Below are 19,920 nucleotides of genomic sequence, written 5' to 3'. Positions count from 1 at the left end.
TTTTCTGGACTTCAGGGAACTGTGACAGAGAGGGGAGTCTGCCTACATAGCATCCCTAGGGGCTCTCTCCCTAGATAGAGACCACATTGTCTTGGGATCACTTTGTTCTCCAACCTGGCACCCCAGTTTGATTGACCTTCAAGACAGAGCCTTCTGTGCCTAAGAGAGCAGCCCGTGTTGCCGGAGAGGACTTTTCAGGTGCTATGGTGGACCCCTCTAATTGGGTGTAACAAGGTCTATACTGATTCATTCTCGGGAAAGGGAGAGAAGGCGAACCAGGCGTGTTCTGGAGCTGCGCTCAGCCCTATGCTGGCTAGGGACACTCTTTGGCTTTCAGGACAGGCTGATTCCCAAGCAGGGTCCATGTTTGCTTTTGATGCCAGGGGCAAAGTCCCCCATGAGCTGTCGGGTCAGCCCTTCCTTGCCACCCGTTGTGACCTCTTAGCTGTATGCGTCCAGCTGCAGGAACAGCAGGGTCATCAGGTGGACTCCAGGGGTTCAGAGCCACTGAATGGATGGTAAGCAATAATGGGGTCTTGGATGGGGTAAAGGGGTGGTGGGTTCTTTCTCCTCCCCTCCTCCCCATGCCCCTTTGGTACTGGATGGTTCTGCTTCTTGCAAGTTGGTGTATGCCAGGAAAATGACCCAGCCTCATAGGGCATATGTGGATTTTGTGATTTTATCTATACTATGGTAAATTATTTGACTAGATAGGTGTGAACTCCTCACATGTGGCCTCATTAGAAAATCAGCAGCTTTGGCTGTTGTTCGATTTGACTAATGATTTAAATAGTTAATCTTGAAGAATTCAGCCCTGAGGAATTACTTTTCTATTCTTTTGGGAGTTCATTTTCTTCCCAGAAAGTATGTGCCTTGAACAGCTCAAAGCTGTTGTTTCCTCTTGGAACATTGCTGTATCTGCCTATCTTGTACTAACACAAAACAGTGTGGCCTCTAGCTGCTGCTACTGTGCTAATTGCTATTTTGAATAATGGCATAAAAGGACACCCTGGCTATCTAATGATGCGTTTAAAATTATATGTGTCTGTCCTTCAGTGATACCTGTAAGTAGAGTTTTTTTTATTTTTGGAAATTTATGTTTGTGGGCTTTCACCACTGCATAGACTTGGGTGAAGTTCTTCCAGGAATGAGGGGAGGTTAGATGACCTTACAGATGTATCCCCTAGGAATTTTTAACCACATCGTATAATTAAAGTTTAATAATTAAAAGTTTAATAGGCCTCCACACTCACTAGGGGATGTGGGTACAGTTTCATCTTTGAAATACAGTAGAGTCTCACTTATCCAACGTTCTGGATTATCCAACGCATTTTTGTAGTCAATGTTTTCAATATATCATGATATTTTGGTGCTAAATTCGTAAATACAGTAATAACTACATAGCATTAATGTGTAATGAACTACTTTTTCTGTCAAATTTGTTATATAACATGATGTTTTGGTGCTTAATTTGTAAACTCATAACCTTATTTTGATGTTTAATAGGCTTTTTCTTAATCTCTCCTTATTATCCAACATATTCACTTATCCAACATTCTGCCGGCCCGTTTATGTTGGATAAGTGAGACTCTACTGTAATCCCCTTTTCTTCCAAGCCAACCACAAAAATGTTTATTATGAGGAGTCTAATTCTATGTTCAGTTCCATCATGCAGTCATCTCCACCTTCCTTGCCATAGCTTTGCCCTCAACCATTCTTTCCTTCAGTCCACTCTAGAAGCGTCATACACATGTAAGCTTTGGGGAGAATGTGAGACAGTCAGGGATACCTGGTTCAGTCCCATCCTTTGTAAACCGGTTCCTATGTGCAAATAGCTCAGTTTATTCTCATTATAGTGGAAGAAATTAGTCATGGTGAGAAAGGAATAGTACCGTTGCCAAGAAAAATTAACATGGGAAGGTTTTTAAGTCATTCATAGGTTGCAGCATTAAGTGGGATTTCTTGGGGATTTAAATAAACATTGTATTTAGCATGAATTTACAGTGCAGTCTCATTGTGGTCTTGCTGGCAGTGGAAGAGTTAAATCAAGATATACCCAATGCAACAGATTTCATTCTTCACAAGATTACCAAAACAACAACAAAACCCCATCATTATATTTGCTAACAAGCCCCTTGAGAAGTAAGTGATGAGACTGATGTGTAACTATTGCATGCTCTCTGAGGAATCCTTAAGTATCTTAAGAGTCCTGGTCCAAAGTGTGTTCAAATCAGTGTCACTTCTCTCAGATGCTCCCAATGCATGACTCAATGCTTTCCCACCTACTCCAATGATGTGGTGCCATAGTATTATTAACACAGCACAATTGGCAATTGACATGGATAGACATTAGAAAAATTAATATAGCCAAGTGTAAGAAGCCCAGTATTTTAAACACCATTCTTTTTCTACCTTTAAAATATATTTATGACTTAAGTATCAAGTCTGCAGCTAGAATCAAATAAAGAAGTGGCATAAATATTTATTTCATTTGGCTTGTGCAATATTTTTAGAGCAGTGGTTCTCAACTTTCCAAATGTCATGACAGTTCCTCATGTTGTGGTGACCCTCAACCATAAAATTATCTTCGTTGCTACTTCATAACTGTAATTTTGCTACTGTTATGAATCATAATGTAAATGTCTGATATGCAGGATGTACTTTCATTGTTATTTCTCTTTCTCCCTGAGATTCGGCCATGGAGGGGCCACACCATCCCTCTGTAAGCCCTGCCCTCACTCCAGGCCACCCCTCCCTAGGCCCCCCTCTCTCACCTTCTCTCTTCTCATCTCCACCTCCTCCTCCTCCATCCTCTTCCCTCTTGGTTCCAAAATGGTGGAGGGGAAGAGGGGGTGGGGCTGAGTGACATAATAATAATAATAATAATAAAAAACTTTATTTATACCCCGCCACCATCTCCCCAACGGAGACTCGGGGCACCACCTCCCTCCAGAGAAGAAGAGGCTTCTGGAAAAAGTTAGACGTGTTTCGGTTTCTAAGACCACTGGAAATACGTGTTTTCCAATAGTCTCAGGAGACCCCTTTGAAAGAGTTGTTCAGTCCCTAAAGTGGTCGTGACCAACAGGTTGAGAACTGCTATTTTAGAGGGAGTGGGTTTTCAATTTTAAAAAGAGGTTAGCTTTACATCTCGCCCTGCCTTCAGGGAACTTAGGATATTAGGCATAGTACCTCAGAGCAATTCTATGAAATAGGTTAAATGAGGGAACTTGAGAGAGTGACTTGCCCAAAACTGTCCAGTGATATGAAAGATGTGAAGCAAGGTCCCTACAATTCTTGTCCAAACTCTGAGCACAACACCATATTTATTCTGCTGTTTATTGGCAGCCGAAATAGGAAGGCTAGGATTCAAGGACGGCAAATCAGCATACAGGGCAAAACATAACTACAGCCAGAAACTGAATCCCAGGATCGGTGTGCTGAGCCACTAAAAATGAGAACACAGTGCTTCTGAATCCCCAGCCTCCTGTGGGTCTTTTAAAAATGTTCTTAATTTTTGCAGTACTAAAAATGTGCCTCCTAACTTGTGGGGAATGTGGAAGGCAGTTTGTCATATTTTTGGACCTGCCACTGGCTGTTTTATGTGAATGACTGAGAGATGCCTTTTATTTAATCAGGAAGTAAATTGAAGGTTTATTTTCTGGTTAACTAAAAAACTCTGCATTATTTAAAAAGGCCAAGGAGGCCCCAAACCATGTTGGTTGGCAGATGACACAAGAAGCTACCTTATATTGTGAGACTGTTAGTCCGTCCAGCTCAGTACTGTCTACAAAAGATGTTTGCTGAACCCTTGGCCTTTCAAATGTTAGGGATTGTGACTCCCACCATACCTGGTCATTGGCTATGTTATCTGTGTCTTATGGTAATTGTAGTTCAAAACACCTGGTTCGGGATACCTGATTTCTGCCAACTTCCATTTGGGCTCCAGAGTTTTGGATGGGGGGTCTTCCCCAGACCTGCCCAGGAATGCCATAGATTGAACCTAGGATTCCTTGATTGCAAAGCAGATGTGCCTCTACTTCGGTTCCAACCCCTATCTCTCACATAGATGGAGTGAACAATGAGGATGCAGTCAATTCAGAATAATTCCGCATCTTCCTTTCTAATATACAATGAGGTTGACATTTTAGGATAATCTAGACTTTGTTTTTATTTTACCAGATTGTACTATCTGCCAAGATATAGAAATCGCCACAATCACTTCTTTAAAAATTGTGTTAGTCTCTACCACAAATTTCTGCACCTTGTAAAGTACACTGTGGCTATCACCATTAATACAGATTTCTTTTTATATTCTCTTTTCACCAAATATAGCATGAAATGTTCTTTCTTGACAATTTCAGTGCACAGAGAAAGCAGCTGATTGGTTCAGGTTCAGGCTATTTGGCCAACCGCATCCCCTTGTATGAACCTGCCTGGCCCTGAGATCTTCAGGAGAGGCCCAGTTGATGGGAGCAAAAGAGAGGGCTTTCTCAGTGGCTGTCCCGCTACTCTGGAACTCCCTTCTTCCCAGGGAAGCCAGAATGCCCCCCTCCCTGCTGTCCTTCCGGGAGCAGGCTAAAACCTTTCTATTCAGGCAGGCTTTTAAAGATGAAGGTTTTTAAGATCAGTTCAGGGGATGCTGTAGTTTTAGCTTTGAATATGCATCAAATACGTTAGCATTGTTTTAACTACCGTATGAATCTTTTAATACTCATAGAATCATAGAATCATAGAATAGTAGAGTTGGAAGAGACCTCATGGGCCATCCAGTCCAACCCCCTGCCAAGAAGCAGGAAATCGCATTCAAAGCACCCCCGACAGATGGCCATCCAGCCTCTGCTTAAAAGCCTCCAAGGAAGGAGCCTCCACCACAGCCCGGGGAAGAGAGTTCCACTGCCGAACAGCCCTCACAGTGAGGAAGTTCTTCCTGATGTTCAGGTGGAATCTCCTTTCCTGTAGTTTGAAGCCATTGTTCCGTGTCTTAGTCTGCAGGGCAGCAGAAAACAAGCTTGCTCCCTCCTCCCTATGACTTCCCTTCACGTATTTGTACATGGCTATCATGTCTCCTCTCAGCCTTCTCTTTTGCAGGCTAAACATGCCTAGTTCTTTAAGCTGCTCCTCATAGGGCTTGTTCTCCAGACCTTTGATCATTTTAGTTGCCCTCCTCTGGACGCTTTCCAGCTTGTCAACATCTCCCTTCAACTGTGGTGCCCAGAATTGGACACAGTATTCCAGGTGTGGTCTGACCAAGGCAGAATAGAGGGGGAGCATGACTTCCCTGGATCTAGACGCTATTCTCCTATTGATGCAGGCCAGAATCCCGTTGGCTTTTTTAGCTGCTGCATCACATTGTTGGCTCATGTTTAACTTGTTGTCCACGAGGACTCCAAGGTCTTTTTCGCACACACTGCTGTCAAGCCAGGCGTCCCCCATTCTGTATCTTTGATTTCCATTTTTTTCTGCCGAAGTGAAGTATCTTGCATTTGTCCCTGTTGAACTTCATTTTGTTAGTTTCGGCCCATCTCTCTAGTCTGTCAAGTACTGTTCAACATTGGAACTCTCTGCCCCGGACTGTGGTGGAAGCTCCTTCTTTGGAGGCTTTTAAGCAGAGGCTGGATGACCATCTATCGGGGGTGCTTTGAATGAGATTTTCCTGTTTCTTGCAGGGGGTTGGACTGGATGGCCCGTGAGGTCTCTTCCATCTCTATGATTCTATGATTCTATGTTTATATTTAATTCTGTTTTAATATTTGTATATTTTGAATGTTGTGCTAATGTTTTTATGTTAAGCTGCTTTGAGTCCCCTTCGGGGGAGATAAAGCGGGGTAATAATAATAATAATAATATTATTAACAACAACAACAACAACAACAACAGGCTGAAATAATGAGGTTGGAATCTTCTCCTTAAAAAATTCTTACAAGACTGAGTGGCAAAGAAACGCAACATACCCACCAAATAATGCTTCATGCCTTCTATGTTCATGGAAATCATATGCAACCACAATTACATGTGTCTTATTGATGACCTTTCATCTCTTACAACTTTCTCTGGGTGCCCTTCTGTGCTGAACAAGATGCTTTCTCCTTTGGAGAAAACCAATGGCTTTGTTCTTCTCAGAGGGGAAGAGAGATGAGGCATAATATCTGATTAAAGCAGTTTTTGCTTGGCAAAGGAGTCTATAAACCTTAATAGGGGAAAAATTCAGAGTCAAAAGATTTGCATTGAGCTTAATGCCATGAAGTGGATTGATGACCTTTGGTTCGTCCATCAGCGATGTGAGCTCCCAGTTGTGTTTGGAAACAGTGAGAAAGGATGGGAGACACCAGAGGCTTTGAAAGATTACTATAGTTGCATCTCTATTAGCTCCCTATCCTCTGGTGTTTATCTTGGCATAGGTCAGTGTGTTAGGCCCTTGTGCAATTGGACACGGCCGAGCAGTTCCATAAACTGGATTTGTGGAGTCTGACCAACCTGACATTAATAGAAAATGCCTTCATAATTTATTTATTTTTTGCCAGGGGTGCTTTCAGCCAAATGGTGTCACAGAGAAAAAATTTTGTATGTGAAAAGTGCTGCTTTTAACACCTGGGTCTTTGTCAAAATCAGACACATCCATCAATTCCTCCTTCTCTCCTTGTTGTTTCCACTCAGCCAGCAATTTAGCAGCATTGGTGGCATTCTTGTTCAATCATAGCCTGAACAAGTTTAGGAGTGTGGCTGTCTTTGAAAATGTTAGTGAGTGAGGAGGAACGCCTAAGTGGGACGGAAGAGGCGGGTGTGGATCCTTCCCATAGCTCACTGCTGTCTGTGTTGTTTCTCCAGACGCAGCAAGCAAAAGAACTGGCAATCCAAGAAAGGTGCAAGAGCCCTCTAGTGAGCAGACAAAGGAATGTTTCTAGCACATCTCTCGGGCAGAAATGGTTGAAAATATTTCTTCAAGGGGCCTTTTGTCTTCCTGATAATTTGCATGACAGGACTCAAAAGTTACAAGTCATGTGTTCTTTTAATTCAAAGCAATCGCTTAAAACAACATTTAAAATATTTGAATGGCTAAACAAACAAATATATGTCCTAGGTTTTGGAAGAAGATTCCAATATTTTCCTTTCCAGATCAGAACCTACAATTTAAGCCCAGAGAATTATGTTGTGCCCCTTTTCTCCCCTTTTCCTCCCCCTTTTCTTTCTCTTCTTCTTTTTTCTTACTCCTATTCTTTCTCTATGTGCTTGTCTAATTCTTTTTCTCACTTGCTGTCCTTTCTGTGCCTGGCCTCCACAGCCTGATTTTGCAGTCTGTCTCCTTTGCATTACACAAAAGGGATAGACAAAAATCGGTCATAATAGGATCTTGAATTTCAGTGCTTTAAGTGACAGTTACAAAAAGCTAAGTATCAGTACTTAGGAAACCATCTATTTCAAGACATGAGTGTCTTCCCATGCAGTTCAGATTATAAGGACCACATCCTTTTCTCTAGTTTGGACTTGTGTTGTTGAGTTCTCATCAGTTTGGAAGTGAAATGGGGCCAGCCAGAAATAATGCAGTGCCTTCTGCATATTGGAGGAACTCCCTAGGCATGCAGAATTTTTGAACTGGAGAAAAATAATTGACTGAAATTGTATAACAGCTTCCAGGACTTTTGTAATGTTTACAGTCTTGCATCCTTCCCCAGCATAGTACCCTGCAGATGTTTTGGACTGAAGCTTCCATGATCCCTTACCATTGGTCATGTTAACTGGGCAAGTGGGAGTTATTCAAAACATCTAGGGCATTATGTATGCAGAGGCCAGTATAGGGACAGTACTAGAATCATTCCTCTCTGTGTAGACATTTTCTGAGCAAGAAGATCAGTAACCCCTGTGTTTGTTTGCTGGAAGTTGGGAGCATAGTGTTTGCCAGGGAGAGCAATGTTAAAATCTGGACATCCTCATTATTTTATGTGGCCACTCTTCATTTTCCAAGGAGGAAATGGAAAAAGAGAACTTTTTGCTGTCTAGATGTTTTGTACTTCGGCTCCCATAAGCCCTAGCCTTTGGCTGAATTGAACAAGGCTGGGGGAAATTGGAGCTCAAAGAAACTGGACAGCCAAGGTTTTCCTATCCCAGTTACGCTGTATGAATTCCACCGTTCATAGGCTGAGCGCAGATGAGTCATAGAAGTTTGATTGTATCATTTGACAAAAGAAACAAAATCAGAGCTAGAATGCCAGGGGATGGATATTCGCCACAAAGGTAACATAACCTTCTACACACGCTCTATACCATGTTGGCATTCTATCAGCCATTATCACTGTAGTTAGTGGTGAGGGATAGTGGGCAATGGAATTAGCATCTGGAGGGTCACAAATTTCCCTACTTTATGGTGATAAAATGCCTGGGTTCAAGGCTGGCAGCCAATTCCCAGTTCCTAATAATAATAATACTGTACTTTATTTATATCCCACCTTAGCTTCCCGAGGGGACTCCTAAGCTCTTTTAGTATTTTATAGTGGATTCTCCGGTGGCCTAGGGGATAAAAGCCTCGTGACTTGAAGGTTGGGTTGCTGACCTGAAGGCTGCCAGGTTTGAATCCCACCCAGAGAGAGCGCGGATGAGCTCCCTTTATCAGCCCTAGCTCCATGCGGGGACATGAGAGAAGCCTCCCACAAGGATGGTAAAACATTAAAACATCCGGGCGTCCCTTGGGCAACGTCCTTGCAGACGGCCAATTCTCTCACTCCAGAAGCAACTCCAGTTGTTCCTGACATGAAAAAAAAAGTATTTTATAGTAGATTGGTAGTATGTTTCAGCTAGATTGGAAAATAAAATTATAAATTTGTGTTTCAAACAGTACTGTCAGCTTCCTGTTGTGGAAGCCTTTGCAGCTGGGCATATGCTGCATCATTTTGTTGCAGTTTCTCACTTGTACTTTCAAGAAGAATCTCCACCATACCAATGAGCTTGAATCCTCCTGACAGGAATGGTGAGGTCTTTAGGGTGTTTTGTGCAAGGGTGGCAAGAAGTGAAGCTTCCCTTCTCTTTCACTCCAGATTCTGGTACCCAGAATTTCTTTTAAGCCATTATTCAGCCATTATTATAATATGAAAGGAAGAAACCGCTACCTACAGGAAGGGCAAATTTTCAATGTATACTTTCTTGCACAAAGCTCGGCTGCAGTCCTGGGCATCTTTAGGGAAAGCTGGAAGGGGCTTCTGCCTGAGACCCTAGAGCAGTGGTTCTCAATTTGGGGTCCTCAGATGTTTTTGGCCTTCAACTCCCAGAAATTCTAACAGCTGGTAAATTGGCTGGGATTTCTGGGAGTTGTAGGCCAAAAACATCTTGGAAACCACAGGTTGAGAACCACTGCCCTAGAGAGTGGCTGCCAGACAGTGCTGGCAATGCTGAGCTAGATGGACTACAGGTCTGACCTTGCATTATGAGACAGTTTCCTGTGTTCAGGACTTACAAGACATTTGTACAAAATGCAACAACAGCATGGAATCTGAATAATGGCTTAAAAGAAATGTGTTAAAACAAACCCTGAAGCAAAAATTCACAAAACACTAAGGCATAGATGAGTGAGAATGCAAAGAGCTAAGGGCCTAGGTTTGTTGGGTTCTTTTTAAAGATAGACAGCTGAAGACCTCCATAGTGACATTTTATTGGGAAACACATAAGTTTGAAAACTTCCTTTTAAAAAAGCATTCCACAAAATAGTGTATTTCTTCAAAGACACTCTTCAAGTTGAATGCTGTGGAAACATTGCAGAATGGCAGACAAGATTCAAAGTGAACACGTGCAAAGTGTTCCATATAAGGATAAAAAATCCCTAACTCTGCAAATACATTGATGGGATCTAAATTAGCTGTCACTACTGAAAGCGAGTACTCGGGGTCATAGTAGAAAGCATGCTGACGTCAGCTCAGTGTGCTATTGTGGTGAAAAAAAGGCAGGTATAATATTGGGAATTACTATGAAAGAGTTTGAAAATGAAACTGACAGTGTGCTGTTATAAGTCTCTGGTATGCCTGTGCTGTGACTGCTATATGCAATTTTAGTGGACTGATTTTAAAAAAGATTGTAGAAGAAGAGACAGTGCAGAAATGGGTTCTTGAAATGTTTGGGATAGTGATGCTTCCTTTGAAGAGCAGCTTAGTGTTCACATTTAGTTAGATAATGTATATTATTATGAAAGGTATTAAGGCCAATGAAGAGTATAGAGAACATTTCACTTTCAGAAGTCTAGAATATGAAGTCATCTATTTGCTAGGCAGTAACTACAGAACTATCAAAAGTAAATATTGTTTTGTGCAGTGCATGGTCGGATTAAATTCATTGGCACAAGGAAGTTTATTTATTTATTTCCAGCATTTATACCCCGCCTTTCTCACCCGGGGGGACTCAGGGCGGCTTACAACAGTTTATAGACAAGCCTGTGGAATACCTCTTCTATGTAGTCACACCAGGCAGTGTCAGCAAATAAGACACCTTTGCAACGCTAGAGAAAATCTGAATGAGATAACCAACATGTGGTTGATGAGACCTAAGCTAATTTTATTCTACTCCAACTACATTTTACCTAAAGTTTCACAAGGAAGGGAAAAGAATGCGTCCATACGTTCACACAGCGAAAACCACATGTATGACACTTGAGTATCTCGTCTCTTTTTCTTTGTTTTTGTAAATGATGTACATGCATGTAAAGCCATGTCTGAATGTTTTATGTTCTTGAACACTTTCCCTACACAATGACATAATTTTTCTAATGAAATGAGGCCACATGCTTCATAATGGGGGGCTCATTTGTGGAGATGAATAATCTCCCAGTCCCTCAGCCACAGTCTGGCGAATAGAGTGGCAGCAAAGAATGCAGTTTTGTGTCCATCCCTGGTCTAGACCCCAGGAGACCTAATGGTTAGGGTTCAGGCAGAACCTTTTTGGTGTGATGCAAGAGTGGCCGCCTGCCTGAGGTGGGAGTCAGATTAGATTCAGTCTGGCCTAAAGGCTTGGGATGCTTCTCCATCATCTGAGATACTTCATGGCTTATGTAAGAGGTTAGTATTCTGGAGATGGAGGGTGGGGGAAGGAAAATCCTAATCTTTTTGAAGGCCTATCTGAAACCTCCGTAGCTTTAGGGAGGGAAGAGGGGCTGTCCAATTTCCCTTATGTGGCAGCAGAAAATCTGCTTCTGGACTGGGAGGAAGCTGTGATTTGTGGGGGAAGGTGTAAGCTGTAAGTAATATGGATAAAGCAGGAGACAAAGAAAAAGTAGGTCAGACAGGCTGAGCTGCAGCTCCACGTCTGCTGTGTGCATGTCTCGGGGAAATCCAGCAGCTCAGTGCTGCAATGTGAAGAAACTGGGTGGAGAGCTGCTCTGAGAATGTCCCTTCTTGAGACAACTGTCCTAAAAGGAGCAGGAGGAGGCAATGGCAATAGCAGCGGCTTAATGGCTCTGAGCCGATACCCCAAAAAGAACTTGTTCTAGTTGTTCCTCCATTTTCCTGTCTTTCCAATTTCATGCTGTAGGGAAAGGACAGAAGAAGTATTTTCACCGATTTCAGAGCAGAGGCTCCATTCTTAGTGAGCCGAGGAGAACTGCATGACTTGTGAAAGGGGATAGGGATCTCTGAGCCAGAGGGTCCCTGCAGTCAACTTCTCAATAGAGTTGCTACTAGTGCTGATCCATTTAGCATGGCTAAGAACTACAGGTTTGGACAGTTCTGTGCCTGTTCTTGTTAATCGAAAATGTACTGTTCATGGCCTTAATGAGTTAAAATAGAGATATTGGGGACTGTATCAATAATTACTGAATCAAGGTGATAAACCCCTTATAAGTTGGGGAGGGAAGATGTGATCTGGAAGTCCTCAAATCCAACATAAGATATTAATTTCAGACTGAAGATATTCCCTTTTCTAGTTTTATGCTATTTACTGTTGTAGCATAAGCAGGGCTCTCTTACTTAGAGAGCTAGGAAAGAAGAATCTGGAGCCTGATCTCTTAAGCTTTTCATATCTAGCCTGGTGTGGAGCCTTGACTTCTAAAGCCTAGCCCTGAAGTATTTCTGGAAACCTTTCCCCCCTAAATATTTTTTGTTCATTTCATTTCCAACCCCAAAACTGTTTTGACGTTTTTGATAATAACATACTCAAATAGAACTATCCTATCATTAACTTGGTTTAATAATTCTGTTAAATAATGATGGCACCAGGTATGTTTATTATTCATAAACATACCTGGTACCATCATGCTCTTGTAGCTTAAGAAAGACAGACAATACCACATGTAGCATGTTTGTATGGGTTTATGTATGGTGAGACATGTATGCCTGCCTTGCAAATATAGAATATGTCAGGGGCATTAGGCAGTTGCCATTAGACTTTGATACTAGGATTCTCTTGTTTGTAGGGCCTAAGCTGGCCTGAACACTATCCTTGAGGATATCATAATGATCTGCATGTGATATATCACTCCTCCACAAACAACAGTGCTATAAGTCTTCAATTCCCAGCACAGTTGGAGGAGTGAGAAAAAAATAGGCTGTGCAGTGACTGACCCGCTGTCCTATAGAGGACACACCAGTTCTTGCAGCCCAGTTATTGAACTGGTTTTGCAATCAGAATGAAGTCCAAACCAGCACCAACCCACCTTGGGACCCCTTCCAGTGTTGCCCTGGTTGGAAGGGAGCTTGTTTTTCCTGAGCTGTTCACTCATGGTTCTCAGAGTTCCTACCCTTTAGAGTCACAGGATGCTAGATTGTTGGCTGAGCCCCAGAAGACTTGGTTCATGTCCAGAGTTTTCCTATGAACTTCACTCTTGGAAGATGACCTGCCATTGCCTGTTCCAAAAATAAGTTTGGAACTCTGGCATGTCAAGTTTCTGTGAGGGGAATTGCTGCCAGGGCATACATTTTCCAGTCTTAAAAGCTCAGTTCCTGAAGTATATTTTGATTTCTGGAGAGCACCTGCTGAGAAGGTCATCCTGATGAAAAATATGTTTACACAAATAGAACATGTATCAGGATTTATACCGGGTCTTGATGTTTTCGGTGGGATCTGTTTTCTTAAAGGCCTTATGGAGGGGCTTTGGATGTAAGGAGAAAGGAATGGGGTATCTAAAAGATTTAACGGTTGCCTCACCTCAATGAAATAACTGTGATCCTGGATTGAAGTTTCCTGTGGTTTGTAATAATGATGCATTTCCTCCAAATGAGCAACATGTTGGTAGATCTAATACCAACGATTTCAAGCAGGGTTTACCAGCTTCTTTGTTCCAGGATAGGTTTGGACCTCCACTTGTCACATTGACTTCCTGAGTAAATTTCTATTGTGTGCACAGCCACAGGTCAGCAGTTGCGCCACCCAGTTCTAAAATATAATTGCCAAACTTTAAAAAGGGACTTTTGTGTCTGTTCTCTGCCCTCCAGGAATCTGTATTTGCTGGAAAGCATTACTCTTTGCAGTAATTTGCAAACCAATTTCTCCATTTGTGATAGTACTTCCAAGATGCCACTAAAAAAAATTAGAATTAGCAAGGTATAAGGGATTCTTTCTTTCTAGACAAGCCTCTCTGACTCCCCAGATGTTTTTGATAGTTTAGTTACTGAAATGTCCTCTCCTTTTAATGCTATTTCTCTGTCTCTGCTTCCTTGCAGTGAAAGAGTTTCTTGCCAAAGCCAAAGAAGATTTCCTCAAGAAATGGGAGAACCCAGCACAGGTATGGTGGTAATGTGTCCTCTTTTCCTTGACCTTTGACATCATGGGTTGGGGCTTACTACTCTTGTTCTAAACATTTTAGGCTAACTTTGGAGGTGACACTAGGGAAGTAAGACAAAAGCAGCCATAACTATGCAAGCTGCCAGATGCTGCTAAATTGTCTAGCCAGTAGAGCCAATGATGAGGAATCCTGGGAGTTGCAGTTCAGCAATATCTAAAAGGCCTCACTGTTTCCACCCCTGGTGTCAGGCTCTCCATATTGTGTTTATATTATCCTGACCGATCTATGGCCTAAGCTGGTACTACTAAAAGCAGAGGTCCATGGACTCATGCCAGTCTGCAAGCCATTGGGTGACAGTCTACATTATATTTCCAAGAAACAGTGTAAATCTTGACACAAATACAGTATTGGTTACAGGCACACTGAAAAAGTAGATCTGCCCACATCAGTTAGCTTGGGAAGAACTGGCATCAATGCTTGTGAGATATCAGCACATATAGGGATCAGAGCCCTAATTTAGATGTGATGTTGCATTGTCAGAGATATATTATTCCACTTCTGCTGTTTAGAAAAATGAACAATTTCACTTTCATTAATGTCTGAGAAGTATAGTCTGAAAATGTTCATTTACTGCTAGTAAAATTGAAGACAGAGTTAGCATGCTAAGTTGTTGTGTCAAGGAAAATGGGGTCTGAGAAAGATGTTGCACAGTTTATACCAGAGCAGAGTTGATCAGCTGTGTTCTGAAGGCCACACACATGCCCTGGCCAGATCACAGGGAGCTCAACCATTGCACTCCCTTCCCCTCAAATGTTTAATAGCAGTTTTTACTTTTAAAATACCCTCAAAATGCCTCCTGCAGGTCCTGTGAGAAGCAGTTTTGACATCCTTCCCTGTGTGTTTTAGGCCCAGGAGAGGTCTAAAGGCACTTATGAATTACTTTGTAATTATAAGGTTGAATTAAGAAATATGTCAGAATTGCCACCTCACTATCTAGAAAATGAAGGTGGGCATTTTGAGTTTCTTAAAAACCTTTTCTCTCTCCTCCCCACAAATAGATAGATAGATATGTCTTGGTCTTGCAGAGCTAAAAAAAAGCTTGTGTGATTTCATGTGGCTCTACTGTTCTTTGTGGATTTGAAGATAGATTGTAGTTAGAGGTGCAAGACAGAAGTTTCACACTTTTATTAGTCGTATGATTTTAATATGGGAGACACTAATTTGGACTAGGTTATTTTGCTTTGATTTAGCTTTGAGATGACTTGGAACATGCTGTGGTTTTAGAGCTATTTTAAAAGAGGCTTTTTAGTTTGGTTTTAATTATTCTTAGTCACCTATTTAATGTTTTATATGTTTTTAACTATTGTATATCACCTTCAGGGCCCTAATGGAATCAGAGCTAATAAACAAAGGCTTTAAATAAATAAAAAGATTCTGATAAGATTCACCACTGTCCAAAATCATTGTCTAGCCAAGGGATACATAAATAAAACTTTGACAAATAACTCAACCTAAATAATCACATGACACCTGGGAGCAAGGAATCAAACTCCATTAATCTTATGGTTTTCAAACTGGAGGGGACCCTCAGTGGGGTGGTACCGTGTTTCCCCGAAAATAAGACAATGTCTTATATTAATTTTTGCTCCCAAAGATGTACTAGGTCTTATTTTCAGGTGATGTCTTATTTTTCCATGAAGAAGAATTCACATTTATTGTTGAACAAAAAAAAATGAACATTTATTATATACTGTACAGTAGTTGTCATCACAAACCAGCATAACCAAACAAACTGTGAATCTTATCAAGAATTTCTTGTTACTACCATTATTTACATGTACAACAATCTATGGTACGTACATTTACCGATCCTGCAAGCTCTGGTGTTCTGTTTGGCGGGCATGGTTCCATACAAAAACTTTACTAGGTATTACTTTCAGGGGAGTCCTTATATTTAGCAATTCAGCAAAACCTCTACTAGGTCTTATTTTCTGGGGATGTCTTATTTTCGGGGAAACAGGGTAGTTGCTCAAAGGGGGGGGGGGGGGCTGCAAGAAACATTTCAGACATTATTGCATCCTAGCCTCAACTTTCATGGAGGTGAAAGACCTCCAGGAAAGTGCAAAAAACCAGTAAATTTCTCTACAGCCCAACCGCATATGTGTTCCTTCCTTTGCTCACTCATTCAGGTGGATGGAAGTAGGGAAAGGTATGGGACAGGGGAGCAAAGTAAGAAGTCAAGCTTTTAGGGAAGACTGGGGCAGCAGGAGAAGTGGGTGGAAGGAGAAAAGACAAAGACACAAATCCACTTACAAGCAGTAGTAAAATAATAAGAGAAGTAAATATTTTTTGAAACTTATATACAACAACAATGATGGGGTACAAAAATTATTATTATTATTATTATTATTATTATTATTATTATTATTATTATTATTATTCAGTTGGAAGAAGCCACCAGGTCCAACCCCTTTCTCAATGCTGTCTCTGCTGTACATACCTACTCTTTGTGGATTAAGGTTGTGTCTTTTGCTGGCTCCTAGGAAGACTCTGTCTTTCTCTTTCAAAACTGTTGTCTTTTGCTCCCTCTGGTGGTAAATTCTTAACTGTGATTCCTAACTCCAAGGATGCTCTTGGTGACAGATTCAGTTTGGCACTCCACAGAAAAGTTTCTTTTCTAGAACAATTGTCATTCTTCTATGGCAGGAGTGCCCATGACAATTCTTGAAGGGTCATCTTTCAGGTAAAATAAGCATCTTGAGTCCTTGTGGCTAGCCAGATTCCTGAAATGTTGATTTTATAGAGCTTGGAACCCAAAGCAGATTTCTTCCTCTGCTTTCTTTCTCCGTTTTCCAGAACACATCCAGCCTGGATCATTTCGACCGGCTCAAGACCCTGGGTACAGGCTCCTTTGGGCGAGTGATGCTCGTGAAGCACAAGGATACCGGGAATTACTTTGCCATGAAAATCCTTGACAAGCAGAAAGTGAGTTTTAACTTGCCAGTGAGCACAGAATGTGAGTGGAAAGGGTTGAGGATCAAGGACTTTGCTGACGTCCTCCCTGTCTTGTAGGTTGTGAAGCTGAAGCAGATTGAGCACACCCTCAATGAAAAGCGCATACTCCAGGCTGTGAACTTCCCATTCCTTGTCAGGCTAGAGTATTCCTTCAAGGTATGTGATGCTAAGCATATTTCTGTCTCTCTCTTTTTCTCATTTTTTTCTCCTCTCTCTGGCTCACTGGATTCCTAGTCCTCTGAAGGGACTGAAGATCCTGTGGTGCCTTGTTCAATATATATGTGGACCAGAGTGTCAGACAGGAGACACTGTGTAGTTAAACAAAGGTGGTGCCTTCACATTGTCTTGTCAACCTATTTTGTGAGGGGGAGGAGAGTTTTAGCTAGTTTCTACAAGCACCCCCCCCCCCAATAATTTTAGTGCCATGTTGCATACCTGAGATTTTCATCGCAGCACCAGGGAGGGAGTGGCAGTGGGTCTCTTGTTTCAGACTACCTCGAGCAAGCCGACAGACTGCTAGCCATACACTTCTATGCTCATCAGAGCATCATGGGCCCTCTTTGGCCAATCTTGACTTTTCCCAGGCAGGTGTTGCTTCCTAGAGGGATGGATCACCCCTGTCTATCTATGCCAGGGATATCTAAACATTTTAAGCCATGGGGCCGGTTCATGGTCCCTCAGCCTGTTAGGGGGCCAGACTATAGTTTGAAATAAACATGAACACATTCCTATGCACACTGCATATGTCTTATTTGTAATGCAAAAAACAAACATGAAAGAACAATTCAATATATTAAACGAAGAACAATTTTAACCAACCACGAGCCTGCTTTTGACTGATGAGAGAGTCAAGTTAATTAGGACTGTTGTTGTTGTGCACCTTCAAGTCATTTCGAACAGTGGCATATGCTGCCTCAGAGTCTGGTGGAGTCTCCTTCTCTGGAGGTTTTTCGGCAGAGGTGGCATGGCTATCTGTCAAGTTGGCTTTGAATGTGGCAGGGGGGCTTATAGTTGCTGCCTGTTTCTCCCCTTTTCTTCCTAAAGGAGGAGCCTCAGCAAAGGGCAGCCTTTTTGGAATGCAGAATGAAGGTGGGGCAGAGAAGGGAGGGAGGGAAGCCAGGCAGGCACGCAGCATCCAGGGCCTATCCTTCCCATCCATGCAGCAGAAGGTGTGGTGGCAGCAGCAGCGAGCTGGGGCAAGTAGGACAACTGGGGGGGGGGGGGGGGCTAACTTTGCAAATAAAGAAAGAAAAAGGTGGGGGAAAAGAGAAAGAGAGACAAGAGGCCACTGAGATAGGATGCCCAAGGCCAGAGACACCCGAGGAGGTGATACTTAATCATGGTGAAGAGATGCAAGAGGCCACCATCTCTCTTTCTCTTCTCCCAATAAGCCCCCCTTTCCCGGGGCCCTCATCCCCAAGAAGAAAGGAACGAAAAGAAGATTGAAGTCAAAGGGGGGGGGGGGAGGGAGGGAATAAGCAAGGAAGGGAGGCCTGAAGAGAGAGGGCCGGTGGAAATTTGAACATTTGGACCCTGGGCCGGATTTTGGATATGCCTGATCTACCCAATAGGTTCTGCAACCTCTTTGGATTTTTGGGCTGCCTCTTTTCCATTCTCTGCTTAGAATCATAGAGTTATAGAGTTCGAAGAGACCCCAAGAGCCATCCACTCCAACTTTCTGCCATGCAGGAACAAACTAAGTACTCCCAATAGAGCCAGCCTCTGCTTTAAAACTCCTGAGAAGAAGACTCCAGCACATTTGAAGGCAGCAGCATATTCTCCTGCCAAACAGCTTCTACAGTCAGGAAGATCTTCTTAATGTTTAGGTGGAATCTCTTTCTCTGCAATTTGAATCCATTGCTCTATTGTGTCTTGGTCTCCAAAACAGCAGGAAACAAGCTTTCCCCTTCCTCAGTGACACCCTTTCAAATATTTAAGCATGTCTATCATGTCCCATTCTCTTGGTCTTTTTTTCTCCAAGCTAAACATACCCAACTCCCTCAGCTGCTCCTCATAAGGTTTGGCCTCCAGACCTTTCCATACCCTTGAATTGTGGTGCCCAGAACTGGACACAGTATTCCAGGTGAGGTCTGACCAGAAGCATCCATACCACAGTGAAAAGTGGCATGAAATCACTTCCTGGAAATCATAACGACCCCTTTCGAGTATACAGACATTTGCTATAAGGAAAACTAAATAAAGCTAACATGAAGTTGTTATAGGCATGTATCAAGTGTTATAATAAGATAGCTGTCCTGGTCCTAAAGTGCGTGATCATTCGCTATGTTCTGGATCAGGGTTTCGAAAGACTTTAATCTTACCTAAATTCAAAATATGTTCTTAAAAGGCACAACTTACACTAGGAAGGAAATAGCTATTTTTAAATTGTAGAAATGTACAGATTTATAGCCATCATAGGACTAACCCATAAACCATCAACACATCATCTGTTTCAGGCTTGCGCAGAGGAGACCTGTACGTTTGACCAGTATCCCAAGTGTCCCTTACTGGTTTTCCATTCATCATGACAAACTTAATAATAAAATTCAACAATTGTAAATGATCCATTAGAACAGATAATAAATAAATGCATGCTACCTTGGACAATTTATTTCAGCTATTAGACCCTGAAAGTGAGAATTGTATCTTAGTATAAATGTACTATTACCCAGCAACACATTCTATAAAAATAATGAGACTCACTTCCAAAGACATACTTTTACCTTTTGCATCAGTATTAGATGCCTGACTGCATGGATAATTCATCCCATTGTTATTGCAAAGCAGTGTATGGGACTGCTGCTAAAGGATCTACAGTCCATTTTAATAATATATGAAGTACAGTAGAGTCTCACTTATCCAACATAAACGGGCCGACAGAATATTGGATAAGCGAATATGTTGGATAATAAGGAGGGATTAAGGAAAAGCCTATTAAACATCAAATTAAGTTATGATTTTACCAATTAAGAACCAAAACATCATGTTATACAACAAATTTGACAGAAAAAGTAGTTCAATACGCAGTAATGCTATGTAGTAACTACTGTATTTACGAATTTGGCACCAAAATATCACGATGTATTGAAAACATTGACTACAAAAATGCGTTGGATAATTCAGAACGTTGGATAAGCGAGTGTTGGATAAGTGAGACTCTACTGTAGCTTTTAGGTACTTTTTAAGGCTCCCAGGAATCGTGCCATGAAAAGAAG

At 41.9% G+C, this 19,920-nt stretch overlaps 1 protein-coding gene across 1 annotated transcript in view; it reads left to right on the top strand.

Annotated features, from left to right (window-relative positions):
• The window catches only part of prkaca (protein kinase cAMP-activated catalytic subunit alpha), a 57,178-nt gene that overhangs the window by 18,408 nt on the left and 18,850 nt on the right, over window positions 1–19,920 (top strand). Inside the window, exons 2-4 of the mRNA XM_062970516.1 lie at window positions 13,629–13,690; window positions 16,547–16,675; window positions 16,763–16,861. Of these exons, the coding sequence (XP_062826586.1) occupies window positions 13,629–13,690; window positions 16,547–16,675; window positions 16,763–16,861 (290 nt within the window). The remainder of the gene's footprint in view (window positions 1–13,628; window positions 13,691–16,546; window positions 16,676–16,762; window positions 16,862–19,920) is intronic.

Source organism: Anolis carolinensis, chromosome 2 (genome assembly GCF_035594765.1).
Source record: "Anolis carolinensis isolate JA03-04 chromosome 2, rAnoCar3.1.pri, whole genome shotgun sequence".
NCBI classification, from domain to species: Eukaryota; Metazoa; Chordata; class Lepidosauria; order Squamata; family Dactyloidae; genus Anolis; species Anolis carolinensis.
This window is presented reverse-complemented; position numbering and strand designations above follow the sequence as displayed.